Below are 22053 nucleotides of genomic sequence, written 5' to 3' on the forward strand. Positions count from 1 at the left end.
TAATTTGTACAGGACTAAAAATGCCACCCCCTAAGCTACAGGACTAAAATTGCAATTTTTTCTTTGGGGCGACTGGAAGTAAGGTCTCAATATTCTTGCCACAACTACCAAGGACAAAGCTAATTTTTCAATTTAGGGGTATCTAGGTTCTACCCCTTGCACGGCTTTGCTAACATAGCATACTAGGCGGTGTTCTTTATCTTCTTGTCGCACCCAAATTGAACTAACGACATTCTCTGATACCACCAAGTAGAGGTATATGACTGCTCTTGTCTTTGGCCAGGTGAATAACGACGACATTAAATATTTCTTCAGTTCATGAAATGCCACCTGAGTATTGTTAGTCCATTCAAACCTCGTTGTGCCATGAAGGACCTTGAAGAAAGGGAACCCCTTGTCCGCCAATCGAGAGATGAAACGATTTAGAGTTGTTAACCTCCTGATGAGCCACTACATGTCCTTTACTGATTTTGGTGGAGGCATGTCCATAAAGACACTAATTTTTCTGGATCAGCTTCTATGTTCTCTTTGAGATCATGTATTTTAGGAACTTTCCTCCTCAGATCTTGAAGGCACATTTAGCTGGACTTAGTTTTATGCCAAAATACTTCAATATACGGAAGGACTCTTTCATGTCTTTAATGTGGTCTTGCTCCTTCATGCTCTTGACCCGCATGTCGTCTATGTACACCTCCATGTTCCTACCGATTTTGCTTCGAAACATGTGATTGATGAGTCAGTGATACGTCGCTCCTGCAATTTTTAGGGCGAAAGACATGATATTGTATAATAAGATCCCTGAGGAGCTTGCTTTCTCCTAGTCTTCAGGCACTAACAATATTTGGTTGTAACCTTGTTACACGTCAAAAAGCTTAACATTTTAGATCTAGAAGTAGAGTCAACCAAGATGTTAATACGTGGAAGATGTTCAAATATTATGCAGGAAGAGGAAAACTGAACTGGATTCATAGTTAGGGAAAACCAGAGTATGCTGTTGTGTATCTATTTTTTCATATATGAAATATGAGAGTGTTTCTAATATAAATACAATTGAGAGAGAAAATATCTTCAACTAACCCAACAACCAACTAACAGAAAGAAAAAAATGCGTAATCCAAAGAGTACAAAAACGCTATACAAAGAACACGACTTCAAGACCCACGTCAGCACTAAGTAATTGTAGCAGCAGTAGAAGCAGCAGTAGCTTCTTATTCTCCACGAATTTCTTCAGTTCCCCACAAGTTGGACTTGGGGTGAAGTCAACCAATCCCAACTTGGAGAGGAGAAGAAAAAAGGAAGGTGCAGGTAAGGACTTGGTGAAGAAATCTGCAAGTTGAGCTTTATCGGGCACATGGACGGGGTTAATAAGCCCAGACTTGAACTTGTCGCGAACGATATGGCAGTCAATGTCCAAATGCTTCGTGCATTCATGGAGAACAGGGTTGTTAACAATGTGGACCGCAGCTTGGTTATCACAGAAAAGGGAATGGGAGTAGGCGCAGAAATGCCGAAATCCATCAACAAATAAACCACCCAAGTTAGTTCACAGACAGTAGAACCCATACTCTGACATTCCTCCTCCGCTGTCGAACGAGAAACGGTATTCTGTTTCTTGATTTTCCAAGAAACCAAGGCATCACCAAGAAAGATACAATACTCGATCAAGGAACGTCTAGTATCAACGCCACTAGTCCAATCAGCATTAGAATAAGCGCGTAACTCCAGTGAATTCCGAGAAGGAAAAAACAGCCCCTTGTGAAGGGTCCTTTTGAGGTAGCAAATAAGATGGAAAACAACATCAAGGTGTCGTTGACGGGGACGCTGCAAGAACTGACTAGTTGTTGGCAAGCATGGGAAGTGTCCAGTCTTGTGAAATTGAGATAGAGAAGCCTCCCAACAAGACGATGGTAACATTTAGGATGAGGAAGCTGAGCGCCTGCATCCTCTGTAAATTTAATACTGGGTGGTAGAGGTGTGGTCGCAGCGCAAGCATGAAGCGAACCAGTGTCCATCACAATATCCTTGATGTATTTAGTTTGAGTGACAATGATACCTTGAGAGGAGTGAGCTACTTCCAGCCCCAAGAAGTATTTGGCAACGCCCAAATCCTTGATGGTGAATAAGCGATCAAGGTAAGCTTTGATTGCAGTTATGTGCTCAATAGACGTACCTGCAACGAGGATGTCATCAACATAAAGCAACAACACCAAAAAACTATCAGTGGAGGTATTTATAAAAAGACAATAATCTTTGTAAAAAGACAATAATCGTGCTTCGACTGAACAAAACCAAAGGCGACAATCTATGTAGTGAACTCATGGTTCCACTATCGTGACGCCTGCTTTAGACCGTAAAGCGAACACGTGAGGCGGCATACATGGCCTTGAGGCACAGAATAACCGTCCGGATGGGACATATAAATTTCTTCTTCCAAATATCCATGTAGAAAGGCGTTATTAATATCCAATTGATGGATATGCCAACGAAGAGCTGCAACGATAGAAAAAAACAATCGCATTGTGACTGATTTTGCAACGGGGTAAAAACATTCATTATAGTGGATACCCTCGATTTGGTTGTACCCTTTCACAACTAAACAAGCCTTGTATTGCTCAATAAAACCATCAGCGGAATTTCAATTTATATACCCAGCAGCACCCAATAGGAGTATGGTTAGGAGGTAGAGGTGTGACCTCCCAGGTTTTATTTGCTTCCAAGGCAGTTAATTCAGCCTGCATGGCAGATCTCCACTCTAGCGATGCATTAGCCTCTAGGTACGTTGTTGGTTCTCGTAGAGGGGCGATAGCTTGCATTAATGCATGGTGTGAGGGCGCTATAAAGGTTATTGTAGGTGAAGCAGCAGAAGCATCAGAAATGCTGCATACAAGATCGTTAAGCCAAGATGGCTTAGTCACTTGCCTCAATGATCTTCGCAAAATGGGTACAGAGGAGGCACCTTCATGTTCCTGCGCTGAAATATATAAATTGGGGTGGTGAAAATCAGATACAAGCTCAACTGATGCTGAACTACGTTATGCTATAGGCGAACTCTAGCTCAAAGAAGCACCATCATCCCATACAGAGATAGATAGAGGAATAGCATGCTCAGGTTCCAAAATGTTTTTGTAAGGGAAACAATCCTCATCAAAGATGACGTCCTTGGAAATCAACACCACTTTGTCATCCAAATCATACAGTTTATACCCTTTTTGACCAAAGGCATAACCAACAAACACACACCTAAATGCCCTTTTGGTGAACTTAGATTTATGAGGTAGATCATTAGTGGCAAATGCTAGACATCCAAAGGTCCGAACACTCGAATAATCTACTGTTCTGTTATACAAAACCTCATAAGGCGACTTTCAGTGCAAAACTGAAGTTGGCCTGTTGATGATGTACGTAGCAATAAGAATCGCATCTGTCCAAAATCGTGAAGGAAGGCATGACTGAAACAGCAGGGCCCTTGCCACTTGCAACAGATGTTTGTGTTTCCTCTCAACCACTCCGTTTTGTTGAGGGGAATACACACACGTCCGATGATGTATTATTCCATATTTGCGAGTGAAAGATTGACATTTATCGCCAACAAACTCCAAACCATTGTCAGTGAGAATGGTCTAAATTTTCTTGTTAAACTGAGTTAATACCATTTGATAGAATCCTTCAATAAAGCTCATGGTTTGCGACTTGTGTTTCATAAGAAAAACCCATGTAGCTCTGCTACGATCATCAACCAATGTCAACATGTATGTGCATCCTGAAGTCGAAAATTGAGAATAAGGACCCCAAATGTCCGCATGTATCAAATCAAAAATATTTTCTGAACATGATTCACTTGATAGAAACGGTAGTCTTTGATGTTTAGCCAACCGACAAACATTACAAATACCCAACTCATAATTGCGACCACTAATAACATTCGTATGCTTTAATACAAGTAGCGGAGTATGTCCAAGTCGTCGATGCCATAGCGCAGCATCATTGCTATGAGCATTAAGGCAAATCTCTGTTTCCATTATCATGGAGTGCTTCTTTATTTCATCTATATCAAATGAGTGACTATCAAGCACATATAAGCTTCCAACCAATCTTCCCATAGCCAAGGTTCGTCTAGTCATCTGGTCCTACACCATGCAATAATCACGTGAAAATATGAAGGCAATGTTAGACGAAGAAACCCGTTTGCTCACTGAGAGCAAGTTGTGTTTGACGCTTGGCACGTGGAGGACTGCATTTAGAGAAAGATCGTGTGAGAGACCAACAGATCCACAATGTGTAACATAGTGCTTTGTTCCATCAATAAGAATTACCGATGAATCAGCTAAATAAGGTTTAAGCTTACTCATAAGGTGCAAATTTGCGCACATATGAGCCGTAGCTCCATTGTCAATAATCCACAAGTTTGGACCTAAGGTATTAGACAGAAAATTGAAAGAGGTACCTGCTACGAATTCGCCCAACCTGGCGAAATGTACTTGAGTTGGATCTGACTGTGTCTTTCCCTTCATCATTTGCAGCAATTCGCTCATCATAGCGGATAAGTTTTGTGTTAGCACCTCTTGTTGCGAACCTACAGTAGTCTCAGAAGTGACTGCATTCAAGGCTCGAGTATCAGTGCCATATCTCTTTTTCTTCTCTGCTAGCTCCGTAAACCATTCAGGATATCTATGTAGTTTGAAGCATATTTCCTTAGCGTGTCCTATTTTAGCACAATGCGTGCAGTACTGGTTCTTCTTATCCATGTGTTATTTTGTTTCCTGAAAGCTTTTACCTCCTATTTCTCTTTTGTATTCAGCGCCACGTATCATCATCGTTGAATTGCTGTTAAGTTCTTCAATATTGATACTGCTCTGTTGTTGGCTTTCAACTCTCAAAACTAGGGAGTACGCCTTATCCACTGAAGGAAGTGGATCCATGAATTTGACTGCGCATTGCACTAAAGGAATCGTTTAATCCCGTTAAGAATTTCATTAACTGAGTAGAAGCGATCTTATTGCTCACAGTTTGTTGCGAAGCACATGTACATTCCGGCATAGGATCAACACACTCAAGTTCATCCGACAACATTGTGATTTTTGTAAAATACGAAACTACATCCATATTACCTTGAGAAATCGAAGCAATTTCCCGCTGTAAATTATAGATCATAGGGTCATTTGTCTGCCCAAACCGCGCCTCAAGCTACAACCATAAACTTCTAGCAGACTTAGCATATGAGAAGGCATTTGCTATGTCTTTAGATATCGAATTCATAATCTATGAAAATACGATACTGTCTGTTCTAATCCAATGTTTTCATTCTTCTGTGTTTTCAGCAGGTTTTGGATACGATCCATGGATAAAAGACAGTTTCATTTTTGCCGTGAGTGCAACTTTAACAGATCTACTCCACAGCAGGTAATTATTTCGAGTCAATGGTGTTGAAACCAAAACCATACCTGGAAAATCCGAGGTATGTATCTTCAAATCTTCAGATTCGTAAGCCATACTCGCACCTGAGGATGAGCTCACACCTAAACCAGGTCTAACTGCTGCTTCGTTCATCTTCTCTGTTCGTCAACTGGTGATTTCAGAGATGTATTTTTAGTATCCAGATACCATCATATGGTGGCACTGGTACCATGTTCAAATATTGTGTAGGAAGAGGAAAACTGAACTGGATTCATAGTTGGGGAAAAGCAGAGCATGTTGCTATGTATCTAAACTAACCCAACAACCAACTAATAGAAATATGAGAGTGTTTCTAATATAAATACAATTGAGAGAGAAAATATCTTCAACTAACCCAACAACCAACTAATAGAAAGAAAAAAATGCGTAATCCAAAGAGTACAAAAATGCTATACAAAGAACATGACTTCAAGATCCACGTCATCACTAAGTAATTGCAGGTAAGAACAGAGCAATTGCAGCAGCAGTAGAAGTAGCAATAGCTTCTTCTTCTCCACGAATTTCTTTAGAAGAGGAAAAGGATCTTTAGAACATGCCTTGCTAATATCCTTGAAGTCAATGTAGAAGTGCCATTTTACGTTGTGTTTTGGGAACAACACTGCATTGGCCAACCATTCAGGTAATGCATGGGGCGTATGTACTTGACTTTGAGTAGTTTGTCTACTTCATCCTTTATAGTTGGGGCTTCTTTTCGCTCCAAACATCCTCTTCTTTTGTCCACATTGAGATGGTGAGTAATGCTGTTATTCGATCCCGTGGAGATCTGCCATACTCCATGCAACCACTTGATTTCTCTTGAGAAATTGAATCAAATATTCTTCAATAAAAGGGTCTAGTGTGGTTCCTACTTTCATCATTTTTCCCTCACCTAGTCGTGCAGGGTCAATTATTTTCAGTTTCCTCTATAACTCTACTCACCTCTCGCTGAACTTTTTGCTCAGCCCTTCCTCAGGGGGTTCCCCTACTTTGTGCCCCATGTCTATCAGCATTCTTTTCCTTTCTAGGGGGGATTGTCATTTATCTAGTTTCTTTTGTGATCTCTTTAAAGTGTTCTCATGGTATTCTCTTGTCATCTGTTCATCTCCTGTGGCCTCTTTAACAACATCTGGATGGGGAGCTTATTCTTCAGGTGGAAGGAGGATGCTACAACTTAGAAGAGGTTTAGGCATGGTAGTAGGATAATGTCGTAAGCAGATGAAGCCTTGACCACGAGAAATTTCACAATGTTTTGGACCTTTCTTGATTAGACAATAAATACAATGGCATAGTTACCTCGCTTACATGTTAGATCATCACTTCTCAAGAACCAAAGAGTGGGTTGTTTACTTTCAGCAGTTGAGCATTGTTAATTCCTAGGAAGGTCAAGATATAAAATGATGTCTGCAGAGATCCTGCTATCCACTACCACTTTCTTGATCAAGAAATTGGAAAGTATAGTTGAGATGACTAAGGCATCATTCTTGTGGTTTCTCTGGGAGTCCATGTATTGTGAGCTAAACGATTTCTCCTATTTTTTCTTTGAGTTAACGGTATGGACCTACACAAGTTATACACAAGTCTCCTTTCACATTTTACTTTTACCATTAACTATTCAACACCGTCCACTGTTCTTCATTCGCAATTCTCCATCATGTGCGGTGACGACCTTACCTTAAAGTAACAGTAAGTCTCTCTATGTCTCTCTCTATATATATGTATGTGTTTGTGTGTGTGTTTATTTTTTTGCTTTTTGATTAAAATCAAACCTAGAAAATGGGCCACCATTCTTCCCACAATATTTTGCAACAAGGTATTAGTGTCTCATTGTCTCAGAACAAGAGGTTGTTCTCTTTTTTATTTTGGTAGAGAGAGCCTTAAACAAGATAAAGAGAGGGAGAACAGAGAACTCAGAGTGAGAAGTGAGAAAGAGTCGAGGGAGAAAGAGTTTTCGAGCTTTGTGTTGTTTCGTTTATCTGGCCTTTGTTTGTAGCTGCAAATTCTATTTAAATCAAAATGAATTCCAAACACAAAATTTTATACTCAATGACTCAAATACCAAATAGAAGGTCAAACTTGAAATTTGTGTCCACAATTTTATAACTCAAATACCAACTATTTGTCTTATTATATAAACAGGCAATATGCGACCACGACTGGTAGATCGACTACAGCCACGTACCCTCCCAAGATCGAGTAATTGGGTCTTGAGGATTAAAACACGAACGTGAGGCTGGTCGGGTGTGTCCCCGACTATAACCCTCCGACGCTCAAGTTAGAGTCGATCGAGGTAAAAATGTGCGAGCTGAAGAGTGTACGTCAAAAATATTAGATAACAGTTACTTCAAGGAATGTTGCGCCGGGGTATTTATAGTTCCAGGTGTGTACGGTGGTTTGGACCACGTGTCAACGTCTGAACGATAGCATTTCCGATCGGACGGTTCGTGCTAAGTTGGGTCTTCGGTTCTCGGGGTGGATCCTTCCGACCCATTTTAATAGGACGCACATTCAGAGACGGTGAATTGCATAAATACTCTTCATTAAGTGTATTTTTGGTAATTAGGGTTTTCCCCATCAATAAACACATACAAATTTTCTTTCAAATAAAAAAGTATTAGCAATTTTAACTAAATAAATTACACACTTAAAAATATTTAAAATAAATATACATTCTTTTTCGGGTATCCGAACTCAATGGTTACCCGATTCAATCCGGTTCGAGAATGGGTCTATTTTCCCACTACCCGACAAGTCAGGATACCGACACCCGAAAAAGCTGAATTCGAGAAACCCACCCAAAGTCCAAACCCTATTTTGTGGTTTGCATACACCACTTCTGCGTCGGGAGCTCGAGAACTGATCTGCATCCTCAATATCAGGGTAATAATTTTCCACAAACAGCATCAATAACGTGATAGTAATTTGAGCTGGGGAGTGAACGGAAAAATTACCCTCGACAAGCTAAAACTTTTGAAGCCTAATTTTGTAGATGGAGAATTTTTTGAGCCAAGGTGGTACGTATTGTCTTGTCACCTCCTTTAAAAAAATAATATTATGAATATTTATAGTAGAGTTTGATAGGGTGTGGTAAGGAACATATATTCATGTTGTATTTTAGGTATAAAAGTTATTTTTATATCCATAAAAAGATATTAGTATTAACCATAATATTGTAACTAAATATGTATATAATTTAACAACTAGTCTATATAAACATCTTAAAATCAAACATAAGAACACACTCTCATTCATTTGGATCCCTCCACCTAAGACATACTTTAAATGAAATACTGGGAAAAGTATTATTTTAGTCCGCTAAGTATGCCTAATTTTAATTTTAATCCGATAACTATGTCCATTTTTGTTTAGGTCCAATAACTTACGAAATTGCTTACTTTTAGTCATTTGACAGATTTTCGGACAATTTTACCCCTATGAGTGCATATGGACTAAAACTGCCTTTCAAAAGTTGCATAGGGGTAAAATTGTCCAAAAATCAGCCAGATGACTAAAAGTAAATAATTTCGTAAGTTATTGGATCTAAACAAAAATGGACATAGTTATCGAATTAAAATTAAAATTAGACATACTTAACGGACTAAAATAATACTTTTTCCTTAAATATTCGATGGGGGCATCAAGTCGTAACCCTCGAGATGCTGGTGTTGGAGGCGTTATACATGACAGCCAACGTAATGTCATGGCTGCTATATTGGCCAAACTCAAGCAATCGGTACAAATCTCTATCAAACTCTTCATTACGTATTTTTGAGGAATTCTCCAAAGTTGAATTTATAGTTATCATCAAATGCATGATTCAATTTGATTGGTTTAATTGATTGATCCGTAGGCTTTGTTCGAGAAATTCAAGGCCGAGCTTGGAGTTTATAGGAAGGTTTGAAAAATTCACTTTCACTTGAAATCACAAAAATCCATATTGATACCGACTCCATGCATCACCATCCTTATGAATTGTTTTGATAGGATATGGTGATTGGTTCATGAACGGGATAATGGTAGGCCTAGAAATAAAATACATCAGGTCACTCTCTTAGTATTTAGACCCATAAAAAATCACTAAGTCACGGCCCATCTCAAAGGCAATGCACATATTCCCTTGCCAGTACCACTTATATATATATAGGTTAAATATGTTTATGATTGATTAATGCCACTAGTAGCTTGATCCTAGAAATAATAAAACAAATGTACCATCAATCCTCTCCATTTAGGGGAAGATAAAGCAATGAAAAGAATAGAGAACAATTTCTAAAGAAAATTCTATCTTTTTTGTCTAATTTTTGAACTTCCATCCCTACTTGAATTGGGATAACCATTTTTAAGAATTTTGATCGTATCAGCATCTTCTTCTTCATACCGGAACACTACAGAACCTCCTTCCGGACAGATCTACCTCTTCATACCGGAACACTACAGAACCTCCTTCCGGACAGTCAGAAGATCGTGATTAGTTTCAACAATGTAGTCCTAATAAAGTTTTGCTATGGGGAAATAAACTCAGTAGCAAATTCAACAGCTAAGAAAGCGTCGACCAGCAAAAGCATGCAACATTGCTTTTTAGTCATGTTTACAATTTTTGTATGTGCTGGCTACAGTGAAAAATGCAAGCGATCCCTTTGTGATATAGCAAATGAGCAAATTACCCCTTATGAAAAAATAAATAGCAATTTACGTCCCATTATTTTTTGAAATATAATTTATAAAATGAAACAATTTACCTCCCTGTATAAGGAGGTAAATTGCTTCATTTTAAAAAGTATAGGAGGGTAAATTACTATATTTTTTTCATATAGAAATAATGTTTTCATTCTCAATATCACGGTGAGGTAAATTGCTATTCACTCGCTGACTATAAATGATATTCAGTGTGTTGTTTCCCATTCAACTAGTAATTTATGTACTAAATGATTCGGCTAGTATAAATGAATGTATGGTTTGTTTGTTTGTTCAAAACCAAAATTTATACCCTTTCTACCAAAAATAGATAACGTTATGCCTCTAAGGCACATGACGATTTAATCTACGCCACAACAAACAGAAAATTAAAATTTATTATTTTAAATCACATTGCATCTTCTATCTATAATTATAAAGCTAACCTATGACGAGAATAGAAGAAAGCAAGCACACCTTCTCGTTGAAACAAAAATGAAAGGATGGGTCACTATTTATTGGGACTAAACGTCAAAACACACTTAGTATATGTGCATATTTATTTAGTTAAATTAAATAAAATATATAAAATAAATGTTTGATTAAGTTGATAAAATAAATTAATTTTAAATGTATGTGAATAGAAAATTATTTATATAAATAATTTAATTAAAAAGATTGCTATTAATAAGCAAAATAAGTATATACACATATATTTTAATCGATTTATATTTTATCTATTCAAAGGAGTTACATTAATCATAATAAATAGCATAGATAGATATAAAGTAATTCCCTGCGGCTCGTTTTCCCCGTCATTATTCATACTTTGCAATTCAACTCCTATATTCCAAGAGTTTATAAACTGACCTCATTATCTTATGTAATTATAATTTAGTCCATTGAAGCTATGATCAATACATTTGAATCGTACTCTATAATTTCATTTAGTACTTAGCGTCAGATTTTTCAATACTTGCAAATTGGTCCCTCAAATTCCGTGCAACTCCCTTTTTTAACCCAAGGAAACTTTTAATGAAACCAATTCTAAACTAAAAAACATGCCAAAAATAAATTGGAGAATATATCATGTAATATTCCTAAAATAACTTGATTAAATTACTACGGGACATCATAATTTAGCGCTTCTTTCCTGACTTGTGATAGTTGCTTATAAGACTGTGAAACTTACAAACAGTTAGTCATAATAATTTTGTAATTAATATCAACACTACTAAGAGCATTTAAAATTTTAAAAATAACGTAGAAACTTTTGTGTTCCCCCCCCACCCGCTGAAAATAAACTATAAACTCCAATAATGTGTAATACCTTATTATCTTTTTAGGTCTCGTTTATTTCGAGAATCGTATTAAATGAATGATTGGATTATTCTCTACTAAATGAATGGTAAAAGAAATCCTTATGGAAACAGAATGAATTCAATCAGGTGTTTACTTTGATGTATTCTACATGCTTTTGGTAGGAAAATTACCTTTCAGCTCTTCTTTACAAAATTTAATAGACAACAAAATACTTTTATTATTATTATTATTATCGTCAAATTTCAAGGGTATAATAGTCATCACATCTTGGTGCAACGTTAAGACAAATTTTATACCACCTCCCAAAATGATATTAGTTATTCAAATGTAATAATAAGTAGTGCAAGGCTTTAATTTTATACCGAGTTTCTATATAACAAAGTTTACATTGTATTAACCTTTCTTATACAGACTTATATATTAAAGTAAACGGAGTGTTAATATATTATAAGGTATTATAAACGGTCCTCAAAATTTCATTGGGGGTTTAGTCCAATTTCGTAGAAATTGAAGGATCTAATAATGAAATTGGAATTAAGATTCACAGGCACCGACCCTGTCAACACCACCACACTTAAGCAATTTCAACTCAATTCCACTGCTGAGACCCGCGTACACAGAGTGAGAGCTCTCTGCTGCTGCTCTGCTTCTTCGCCGAATTTCTTCGCGTGTGTGTCTCGTGGCGGTGTGGTGATGACGACACCGTGGTTGCGGCGGCGGCGGAGGCGACGAAGTGGGGACTGCTGCTGCTGCTGCTGCTTTTTCTGGTTCGCTGTTGCTGTTTTCTTCCTGCTGTTGGTGCTGAAATACAGTGTGTGCTCCGCGCGTCTGACGGGTGTGTGCGACCATGGGAATTTCAGCTTTCTCGTACCATTTTCACCGAAGAGGAAAGGCATATGATGTCTTCGGCGGCTGCTGAAGTTGTGGGATCCGGAGATCGCCGTGGGAAACGACAGTTGTTTTAGTTATTGGTTCAATTCCAGTAAACCTGATGCAATACAGCTGATTTGGGGTTAGAAATTGGTGAATTGGTATTGTTTTCAGGATGTTGATATTTTCGGGCAAGGGGTCTTTGTTTTAATGTCACATTAATTAATGTATATGTTGCACTAGTTAAGACAGTGTTATATGACTCACCATGTGTGAGTGTAATGGTTAAAGTTGAAATTTCGTCAATATATTTAAAGTTATGGATTTAAATTTTATTGCAAGTTTGGTATTTTATATTACTTCACCTGAGTATTTGTGTTATTTTATGTGGGTTTATTGTAATTTGTTTATTGTGTTTAGTTATATTAATCTACTAATTGAACCAAAATATTACATAATGTATTAGCTATCGATATAAGAATGTAATTATCGCTTAAAAAAAAAAAGTGTTATGTGAAACATGATGTACTAGTGTAGTGGTTAAGTTTGAGATTCCATGAATAAGTTCGAGATCATAGATTCGAGTTCCACTAGATATGTGGGTATTTCAGTGGAAATTCTTGTCCGGGCCAAGTTTGGTCAAACCAACCAAGCACAGGCAAGTATGATAGACTTGCTATGTAACTGATCACCTTTCTTGAACTGTACACCAATTGTACGACAAGTGTATTGTGTCATATGATTAGTTCAGGTCGGCTGAGCTGGGTCTGCCTACCTGTATTTTATATGATTTTATGTGAATATTTGTCTCTTTTTATGTAAATTTATTATAATTTGGCGATTGACTATAGTTAAATTGATGTATTAATTAAACTAATGTATTAGTTGTTGGAATTTTTTTTTATTTTTTTATTTTTTGTGTTTCAAGTAATCAAAACAACGTTTTGAAATATTACAATCGGATTTAGAAATTAAAAGTAATCAAAGCCACATTGGAACAAATAACATAAAACAATTAGAAATGCTATTTATGACAAGAAGTTTAAATCGAAAACTTACAACGAGAATTGTATCGTAACAATTCTCAGTCCAAATGAAGTCGTTAATTTAACTGAATCGCAAAATTATTGCTTGCCTTGAAGAAAATATACGTCCCGTATCAGTAGTGCACCGGGTTCAACGTAATTTCTTCCAAGATAAGACAGATACAATTATTTCGGTTTTAGCATTATACCGAATAACACCTCAATCAAACACTCAAAAGCTCGTAATCAAAACTTTGTAGCTCAAATCTTTAAAAAAAGAAACCTATAAAGGCCGAGAGAGAAGGGGGAGAAAAATCTCAACAAGATAGGGGATACCCAACTGGCGAGTGCCAGGAGGGTTCCCACAACAACTTGCAAAGTCTGATTGTTGTCAGGTGCATCCACAATCTTTTGTTTGCTTGCGGAATTGCAGGAGGTTTCCATGGTAACTCACTTCTTTAACTCAAGTTTCTCACAGACAGCGCGAACGATGCATTCAAAAAACGCACGGGTCCAATTGATACGGAGTATGCTCAAAGTTTTGGTCCAAGCGAATGCAAAACCTAAAGGAAGGACCTGCAATAAAGACGTTAGCACTCCGATGCCCAAATTAGTATTGAATTTTGGAGAAAAAAATCGTAAAAAATGAAATATAAGGAGAAATCGTGATAGAGTATTCAACTTCGTAAAGAAAATCATGTTAACTGTGCAATTTGAATGCTAAAGCAAGAATTCAGAGTGATTTTCAAATTCTGGAAGGAGTCCCACAGAGAGTTTGAAGGTACACATGTTGGTGGACCAAAGGTGTCGCTATTGTGGGGTTGAAGGTATGCCTATTGGAAAACTGAAGGTATATGCCCGCTAGAGATCTGAAGGTATGCTTGCTAGAGGACTGAAGGTGTCCTTGCTGGACGACTGAAGGTGACCGTTTTAAGGGGTGCTGAAACGAGAAATTGAAATAAAAATAAAGATTTCGTGAGTAAAAGGCAAAATATCACTTTTAGTCCTACTAGATAGGGCCCTTCTCACTCGCAGTCCCACGCTTTAAGTGTTCAATACCTTTAGTACCAAAACTCTATTCTTTTAACAGAAATGATCCTATTCCATTAACAACTAATGAAAACGGCACGTGACTTGTTAGTCAATTGGCAGCTAGCGAAAAAAAACAGAAGACCATGCTTGTATTTAGTTTTTGGAGGGAAAAAAAGGAGCCAAAAAAATATTTATTTGCTATTTATATATGTAAATAACCCACAAGCACCACACAATATTTTTATTTTTTTTATCACTTAATTTTGAGAGCAATAGGCTAAAAAATGTCACAAACATCTCAAAATACTTCAAATATTGTGTGATGTTTGAAGGAACAAAATGTTTCAAGGTATTGTAAGACTTTTGGGGGATGTTCTGGCACATTTTGGGTTTGTAAAGTGGTAGCATTTGATAGATTTTAAGCATGCAAAGTTGCACTTTACAACACATTTCATTAATGATCAAAATCAGTGAATTTCGGTATATTTTCTATTTTTTTGCAAATTAGTGCTTTTGTGCAATTTTAGTTTTTGTTTTTATTGCTTTCAGGATTTATACTTACACATCTAAACACAACATAAACTATAATTACTTGCAAAAAAGGCATATCCATTAGTCCTTTTACACATAATTCACCATTACTAAAAGGTCATCTAGTAATATATAAGAACATCCTTTTACACATAATTCACCATTACAATAGCATTAAATATTTGAAGTATTTTGAGATATTTGTGACATCTTTTGGTCTATTGCTCTCAAGAAAAAAAGATGAAAATGTTATGGTGTTTGTAGGTTATTTACATATATAAATAGCAAAAAAATATTTTTTTTGGCTCCTTTTTTTTCCTCTAAAAACTGAACACAAACATGGTCTTTGTTTTTTTCGCTAGCTGCCAGTTGACTAACGGCACGTGACAACTCACATGCCGTTTCCGTTAGTTGTTAACGGAACAGAACAATTTCTGTTAAAAAAATAGAATTTTGGGACTAAAGGTGTTGAACACGTAAAGCATGGGACTGCAAGTGAGAAGGGCCCTATCTAGTGGGACCAAAAGTGATATTTTGCCTGAGTAAAATATGGATAAAAAGCACGAGTTGAGAGTTGCAGCGAAATAACAAGACAATTTCCAGCTTCTTGAAAGTCTCTCTGTTGGGAGATGCTACCTGTATTTATAGAGAAAGAGTCCCTCTTCACAGGGACTCTGTATGTGAGTTGTATTTCCAAAAGAGAAGGCAAATATTTAGGGATAATGTACGATCTTATCTCCTCCTTGACTTGAGCAGCACGTCTTTAGTTGGGGGAGGACTCTTACTTCTATAAGGAGTTCTTTCTAGGTCAAGGAGTTCAGCTTCTTGAGGTCACTTCCCTTTTTCTGGGCTGGGCTTGGAAGGTGGATTTAAGGTCCGGTAGGCCTTGTACCAAGTCACCTTCTTAGGCCGAACTAAGCTTATCTTAGGCTGAGCCTAGTAATTTTTCAGCGGGCCTTTCTCATGATATGGGATTTCTATAATGTTATGGACCTCTCGTTTCTTTCTTCTTTTTAGATCGTTTGGGCTTTTTAGATCGTTTGGGCTTCTTTGAGGCAACCTATTGTTATGCACGTCGCTAATCATAATAATACATCAATATCAAAAGGATAATTATTTATATTCTTTTTTGGTAAGGAAACAACAAAAGGCCAACAATGTTATATAACACAAACATATGTAAACAAGAATGAGAATCAGCTAGCTTATGACAATCAATCTGAATTACTCCCAATATGGAGCGAGGGAGCGGGCCAGTGATCCGTTTCGACAGCGCCAATAGCATCTGCCGCATCCCCTTTTGTTACCCTTAAACGCCCAACACACTCTGAGGAAAGCCTTAAATTTACCCCTCCTGAGCCCCTGGTGAGCCCGTCTCATCCACGCCTCAACGGATAGACCCACACGACCAAACGACCTCCACGGAATGTGCTACAAACCCATACCAACTGGACGAATGAGCAGTCGAAAACATGCTCAAAGCCATCCTCCTCATGGATCAAAGTATCGGTCGGTATCCGATAATATCAACTGATCCTATATATTATTTGGAATCATTTGGTGTCATCGATAATCTTTGATGTTATCGAATATTATAGTTGATACAATGATATTATCATTTGAATCTAATTATAAAGTCGATAATATCAATTTTTTTCATATTATTATGATGTGATGGTTGAAACAATTATATAAAATAAAGAATAGAAAGAAAAAATCATACTCTTTGTGGCCCAGTGGGATAATTAATTACACCAGCCCCCGACTAGGACCAAAATTACTTATGCATCCTTAGTCACAGAAAAATTCATGGCGAGACTACCCTTGGACGTACAAGAGAATAAAAAAATACCTATATAGTCACAATAATTGTCTGTAAGAACCAGACAACTCACCTTCACCTCTGTGTGTTCGTCGTGTGAAGGCCCTTCTGCTTGGACTGTGTATTTTTTTAGAAGGAAATTGATCCCAAAATGTTATGCTATATTTTTCCAGTAATGGGAGTGTGATTGTTGGATTTTGCTTTTGTCTGATTCTTGTTATTACTAGAACTAATGAGGAAATAAATTTGTAAAATATTGCAATTTTAGTCCTATAAATTTATGGGGTGATACTTTTAATCCTGTTGAAATAAATTAATTCTGCAATTAAAAAAAATCAACAATTTAAGGACGAGATACTCTAACTTCTAACTTCTATGAAGGGAAGCGCCACGCTGACCGAAACGACATGGCTCCATACCAAATATAACTCTTGCCCTGTACCAGATTATTATTTCGAAATCTAATTTAAATAAGTATTCCGGAGGTGAATTAGAGTAGAGGAAAGCCCTCGTGTGTGACGATCTGAGGAAAACGATTCAGTAAGTGGTCATGATGAAAATTCATAAATTTGCTGAAGAAGTGTATGTATTATGCATACGACACGCTAATTGGGGGATTTCCAGCTCATTTAATAAGTTTTCGGGTTTATACTTTGATTTTTTTAAAAATTTAAATTTTTTAAATATTTATTTATTTATTTTCTCATACAAAATACTGAAAAATGGTAAATTGAAAAAATTACAAAAATTAATCTTTTTTTTACAGTTTCAAGCTTTTTAGTTGTAGCAAGTAGATTAGATATCTAAAAACTACATCCCTCACAATTTTCATTACCTATAACATTATTACCAATTTCATGACATGCTAAAACTCAACAATGTCTACAATGAGGCATGTGGTTGAGGGCTACAAAGTCAAAAAGAAGCTCTCATTAGCAACCATATATATATAACACCTCACTTTAGGTTAAAATTGGGAAATTAAATAGGCTAAATTATTCACAACCAATACTTACATAGGGTTTTGACTTCATTGAGCCTCATGGATAAGAGATTTAAAATAAAGGGTAAATTACAACAACCTCTTTTGAGGTTTGGTATATTTAAGAATATCTTTTCGTTGTTCGGTAAATTGCTAATATCGCTTTGATTTTAACAGTCGTCTAGCAATTAGCTCAATCTGTTAGTTTTTGTTATGTTTTTCATCTTTCTTTTGTGGTGAACTGACCAACATGCCCTCGTAGACTAAAAACTATAATTTCTTTTATGGACTTAGTGGATAATTTTATCATCCATCCACTCCCTCCGATTTTTTTTATAAATTTTTATTTTTTTTAAGAAAAATACAATAAGGGTAAAGTTGACAATTTCATACATCCATCCAAGGAGTACATAATTTCATCAAACATCAGAGGGTATTTGTAATTTTTCAAATAATAAGAGAGTGTTCGTAATTATGCCAAAACTCAAGAAAAGTGGTTATAATTTACGCTAAAATATATTATATTTGTTTTAATTCAAATATTATGTCTTTTATGTATATTCAACTTTCCCTTAAAACCCAAATAAATAAAACTAGAAATGTATCGAGCACAAGTTTGGGTCATTATCGTGCTGTTCATAAATAAGGAATTTCGAAATATATGTATATTATTTCATATATTCTATTTTATTTTAATTTCACGTCTCATTTATATTCAAATTTCCCATAAAACCCAAATAAATAAAACTAAAAATGTATCGAGCACAAAGTTAGGATCGTCCTATCCATTCACTATAAGAAATTTTGACAAACTATATATCTTTTTAGTTAAGATATTCTGTTCATATTTTATTCATATTCAACGTTTTCCTGAAATAAAAATAAAAAAAAATAAAAATTCATCGAGATAAGGTTATAGGATTATTCATCGAGACAAGGTTATAGGATCGTGGAATCCGTCATTTCCTCTCTAACGTTGCATATATATATTTATAATATATATAGATAAATAAGTGCAAAATTCAAGAAAATTTATAGAAAAATAGAAAATTTCTCAGAGAATTCTATGTAAGTGAGATATGTACTACAAGTGGTCTTATATAATGGCACTTTAAATGTTGGGCATAGTCAATCGAGAAGTACACATAAACCTGCACCACTTGTACATAATTGTGATTAATTAAGAATGAAAAGGAAATGAGATGTGCAGTCATTACATGTTAGGTGGGCTAAACAACCACTTTCAGTTCACTTGCAAACCATTCCTTTTTTTTTAATTTATTTTTTTGGTAAATTACAACCAGCTCCCTAAAATTTATCATAATTATACACATCTTGTTATTTTTTAAAAAATTATAAATATTCTTTTGAAATTACGAATACCCTAACAAATACCCATTTGTGAATATTTGTAATTTTAGGGGTTTTTTTTTTATAATTTCTTAAAAAATGAAGGGGGATTTGTAATTATGATAAACTTTAAGAGAGACCGTTGTAATTTATTTATTTATTTTAATTGTCGGAAATTTATTCAACTGCTTATGACTTAGTAAACTTGCCATGGTTTCAGCAACTCACTCATTTTCCCTTCATTGCCAAGTCAAAATATTACGTAATAACAACAATAATTTTAATTGTAGATAACCGTAGTGATTGATTCGGTCGTTAGTTCTTGGTGAGTCCCGCGATACCAAGTCCCGAAAAATCAAACCTTTTCGGTTTGATCGAATCACTTGTGGGTCCCACACACAGTACAGGGAGGGTGGTGATCGACGAATATTTCCGTGCCGATTGGCTGTGTGATAAGCTGTTAGGAATTGTTTGATAACAATGAACTGCATTGGCTGCTGAGTGAAGCATTGCACTATTGATCAAAGGTTACATGCGCAATAAATGATGACTAGTGCTTAAACATGTGGTACAAAAGATATGAAAGCAATCACTTGGGAAAATTTTTGGTAAAAGAGATGCAAACTTTTAGTGACTAGTGTGTGTAATGACTTGAATTCTCTGTAAAGAATGAATGAAATCTGTACAGTTCTGACTTAAAAGGTGAGCAGGATCATCATCAGCTGGAGAGCAGGCCGAGCAACGGCCCATGCTCGTTGCCGGTCGGTATCCACCAAGGCTTCAAGTCTTCACATTCATCGTCAACCGGAGCAGGCAAGTTGAGGTCAAGAAAGTCTCGAGTTTCTTGAATCTGTTTGTGAGCACTAGCGAATGGAGGATCGCTACTTTTCATGACATGATCACTGACTAAGTGTGATCTCTTGTGGCCGCCTAACGCTTGGCCGGATGGGAAGACTTTGAAGCAAATCGGGCATTCGTGGTCTTTACTCCTCTTGCCTACAACGTCTGAAACGATCTTTTCTGCAAAAACGTCGACAGGAGATTCCCTGCTGGTGCATTTGCTGAGCTTGGTGCTATCACTTTGGTTCAGTGAATTTTCAGTTTCAGGGCTGTTTTGGGTTGTTGGAGCACAGCTGCCTTTGAACTTCTTGTGGCTGGCTCTGTGTCCACCAAGAGCTTGGTAAGAAGGAAAGGCCTTTTTGCAGATTGCACACATGAATTTGCTGCTCTTCTCAAAATCTTGGCAGAGTTCAGAACCATGTGAACCGATGCTTTTCCTCTTGATTGAGCTTTTCTTCTTGCAATCTGATCCAAACTGATCCACCCCACTTTTCCTGTTCAAATTCTTGGGTGAGTTAACTTCACATTCGAATCGAAATTCGTCGGTCGAAACTCCTGATTTGCTTGTTATGTTGAAGTACCCTTCTCCTGAAGTTCTAAGTTCTGTTTGTTTCACCACTTTATCAGTTTTCTTGGCGCCTAGAGGTTCAGAACTAGTGCTGGATGACTCGAGAACCGAATTCACACCGGCCCGACTCCCTGTGTCCCTAGACAGCAGTATCAAACTCAGAGCAACCTCCTCTTGCTCCTGTTGATCAATCTCAGAAACACAGGGCGAAAAGTTCGAAGATGATGATTTCGTTGCAGACGTGTACCTTTTCGTTCTCTCGGATCTCTTCCTCCTGCAGAACGGCGTTGCTGCTTCGTTGTCTGACTGGCTGTCCACGATCAGCTTCCGGTGGTGATCATTGCAACCGTTCCAAGAATCTTGCTCCGCAGTATTTGCAGCCTTTCCATTCACCGAATGGCACTTCATGTGGCCAAACAAGGCCTTCCAAGATTGGAAGCTTTTCCCACATTCCTTGCAGAGTTTCTCTTGAAGCAAAGTATCTTTCTCAGTTATCTTTGGGAATTTGCTTGTCCTCTTTGGATTCTCCCTAAGCCGACAACCAAACGAACCACTGTCTTTAATCGAAACATCGGTCTTAGTAAGAGGAGGGAGTTTCTTCCTAGGAAGCTTGTCCTGATCAGATGATGATGAAGTGTTCATCAAATGAGACCTCATGTGGCCTCCCAAGGATCTACCACAGGGGAAGCTTTTGCAGCAGAATTTGCACATGTGTTTCAGTTCTTGATCTTCCTCCATAACTGGTCACTTGATTACACAGATCAAATGTAAAAATACAGATCAGAAACTGTATCAAGAACAGCTTAAATTCACATGGAAAATGGCAACGGAACAGCACAAGAGCAGAAGGTTGAGATCAAGAGGTTTCGGCTGAGAAAAACAAAGTGGGATTTGAAGTTCTTGAATGTTGAGCTGGTAGAGAGCAAGAAAGAGTCAGGGAATAAGCAAGAAAAGTGAATGAATTAAAGAAAGATGAGCAAGCCAGCAACTAAGACAGCTTCTCTCTCTCTCTCTCTCTCTCTCTCTCTCTCACTCTCTCTCTCTCTCTTTCTCTCTCTATCTTTCTGTTGCTCTTACTAGAAGTAGTAGTAGCTATAGGGTAGTTGAAAGTTGAAGAAAAGATCAAATTTCAAGAGAAGGGTCAGTTACCTTTGCTGCTAATAATAATAATAGTTGAGTTTCTCTCTCTTACACATAGTAGAGTTGGGAGGAGAAATCCATGCACCAAAGGAGGGAAACTCTAGCCGGATCCAGATCTCGCCGTATCAGCATCAATTATTCGATAAGTGTGTATTAAATTTTTTTATTATAATTGGTGTACAACTCACGAAAAACAATCGATATATCTGAGTGTAAGACAGACATTTATTATGTAGTTGGCTCGATTCAATCAAACGTGATTTGAATAAGAAAATATCCGATCCTATTATATTTATTGTGTAGTTGGTTCAATGCAATCAAATCCGATACGAAAAGAAAAAAAATAAAATTGTATAACACTTGTTGTAAAATTAGTTCGATTGAATCTAATTCGATCTGGGTAAAAAAAGATAAGCAGGGGTAAATTAAAGCAAAGAAAGATAGCAGCACGTCTACCCTCACTATG

General features: G+C 36.9%; 2 protein-coding genes across 2 annotated transcripts; both read right to left on the reverse strand.

The window, feature by feature from the left end:
* Nucleotides 1-1661: 1661 nt before the first annotated feature.
* Nucleotides 1662-4745, reverse strand: LOC105158104 (uncharacterized). The gene is made up of 8 exons (XM_011074742.1): nt 4445-4745; nt 4182-4324; nt 3893-4127; nt 3651-3760; nt 3068-3158; nt 2649-2971; nt 2364-2490; nt 1662-2170 (listed from the first exon to the last, which is right to left on the reverse strand). The coding sequence occupies exons 1-8, from the start codon at nt 4743-4745 to the stop codon at nt 1662-1664; spliced, it is 1839 nt and encodes a 612-aa protein (XP_011073044.1).
* A 14784-nt stretch (nt 4746-19529) lies between these two features.
* LOC105157966 (zinc finger protein ZAT9) lies at nt 19530-21793 on the reverse strand. Its single transcript, XM_011074527.3, has one exon. It carries the CDS (start codon nt 21183-21185, stop codon nt 19758-19760), a length of 1428 nt encoding a protein of 475 aa, XP_011072829.1. The 5' UTR covers nt 21186-21793; the 3' UTR covers nt 19530-19757.
* Between the last annotated feature and the right edge of the window lie 260 nt (nt 21794-22053).

The sequence above is a fragment of the Sesamum indicum genome, linkage group LG3 (genome assembly GCF_026168435.1).
Source record: "Sesamum indicum cultivar Baizhima isolate 11 linkage group LG3, ASM2616843v1, whole genome shotgun sequence".
Taxonomy (NCBI): domain Eukaryota; kingdom Viridiplantae; phylum Streptophyta; class Magnoliopsida; order Lamiales; family Pedaliaceae; genus Sesamum; species Sesamum indicum.

Bases quoted from the DNA above. Each gene is read 5' to 3' on its own strand.
- LOC105158104 (XM_011074742.1), bottom strand. From the start codon at position 4,745: ATGGATAAGAAGAACCAGTACTGCACGCATTGTGCTAAAATAGGACAC. The intron at 3,761-3,892 runs GTATTTGTAATG...TTTCGACTTCAG, and splicing joins TGGTCGCAATTATGAGTTGG to GATGCACATACATGTTGACA. The intron at 3,159-3,650 runs GTATTAACTCAG...TTGATTTCCAAG, and splicing joins TTGAAGGATTCTATCAAATG to GACGTCATCTTTGATGAGGA.
- LOC105157966 (XM_011074527.3), bottom strand. From the start codon at position 21,185: ATGGAGGAAGATCAAGAACTGAAACACATGTGCAAATTCTGCTGCAAA.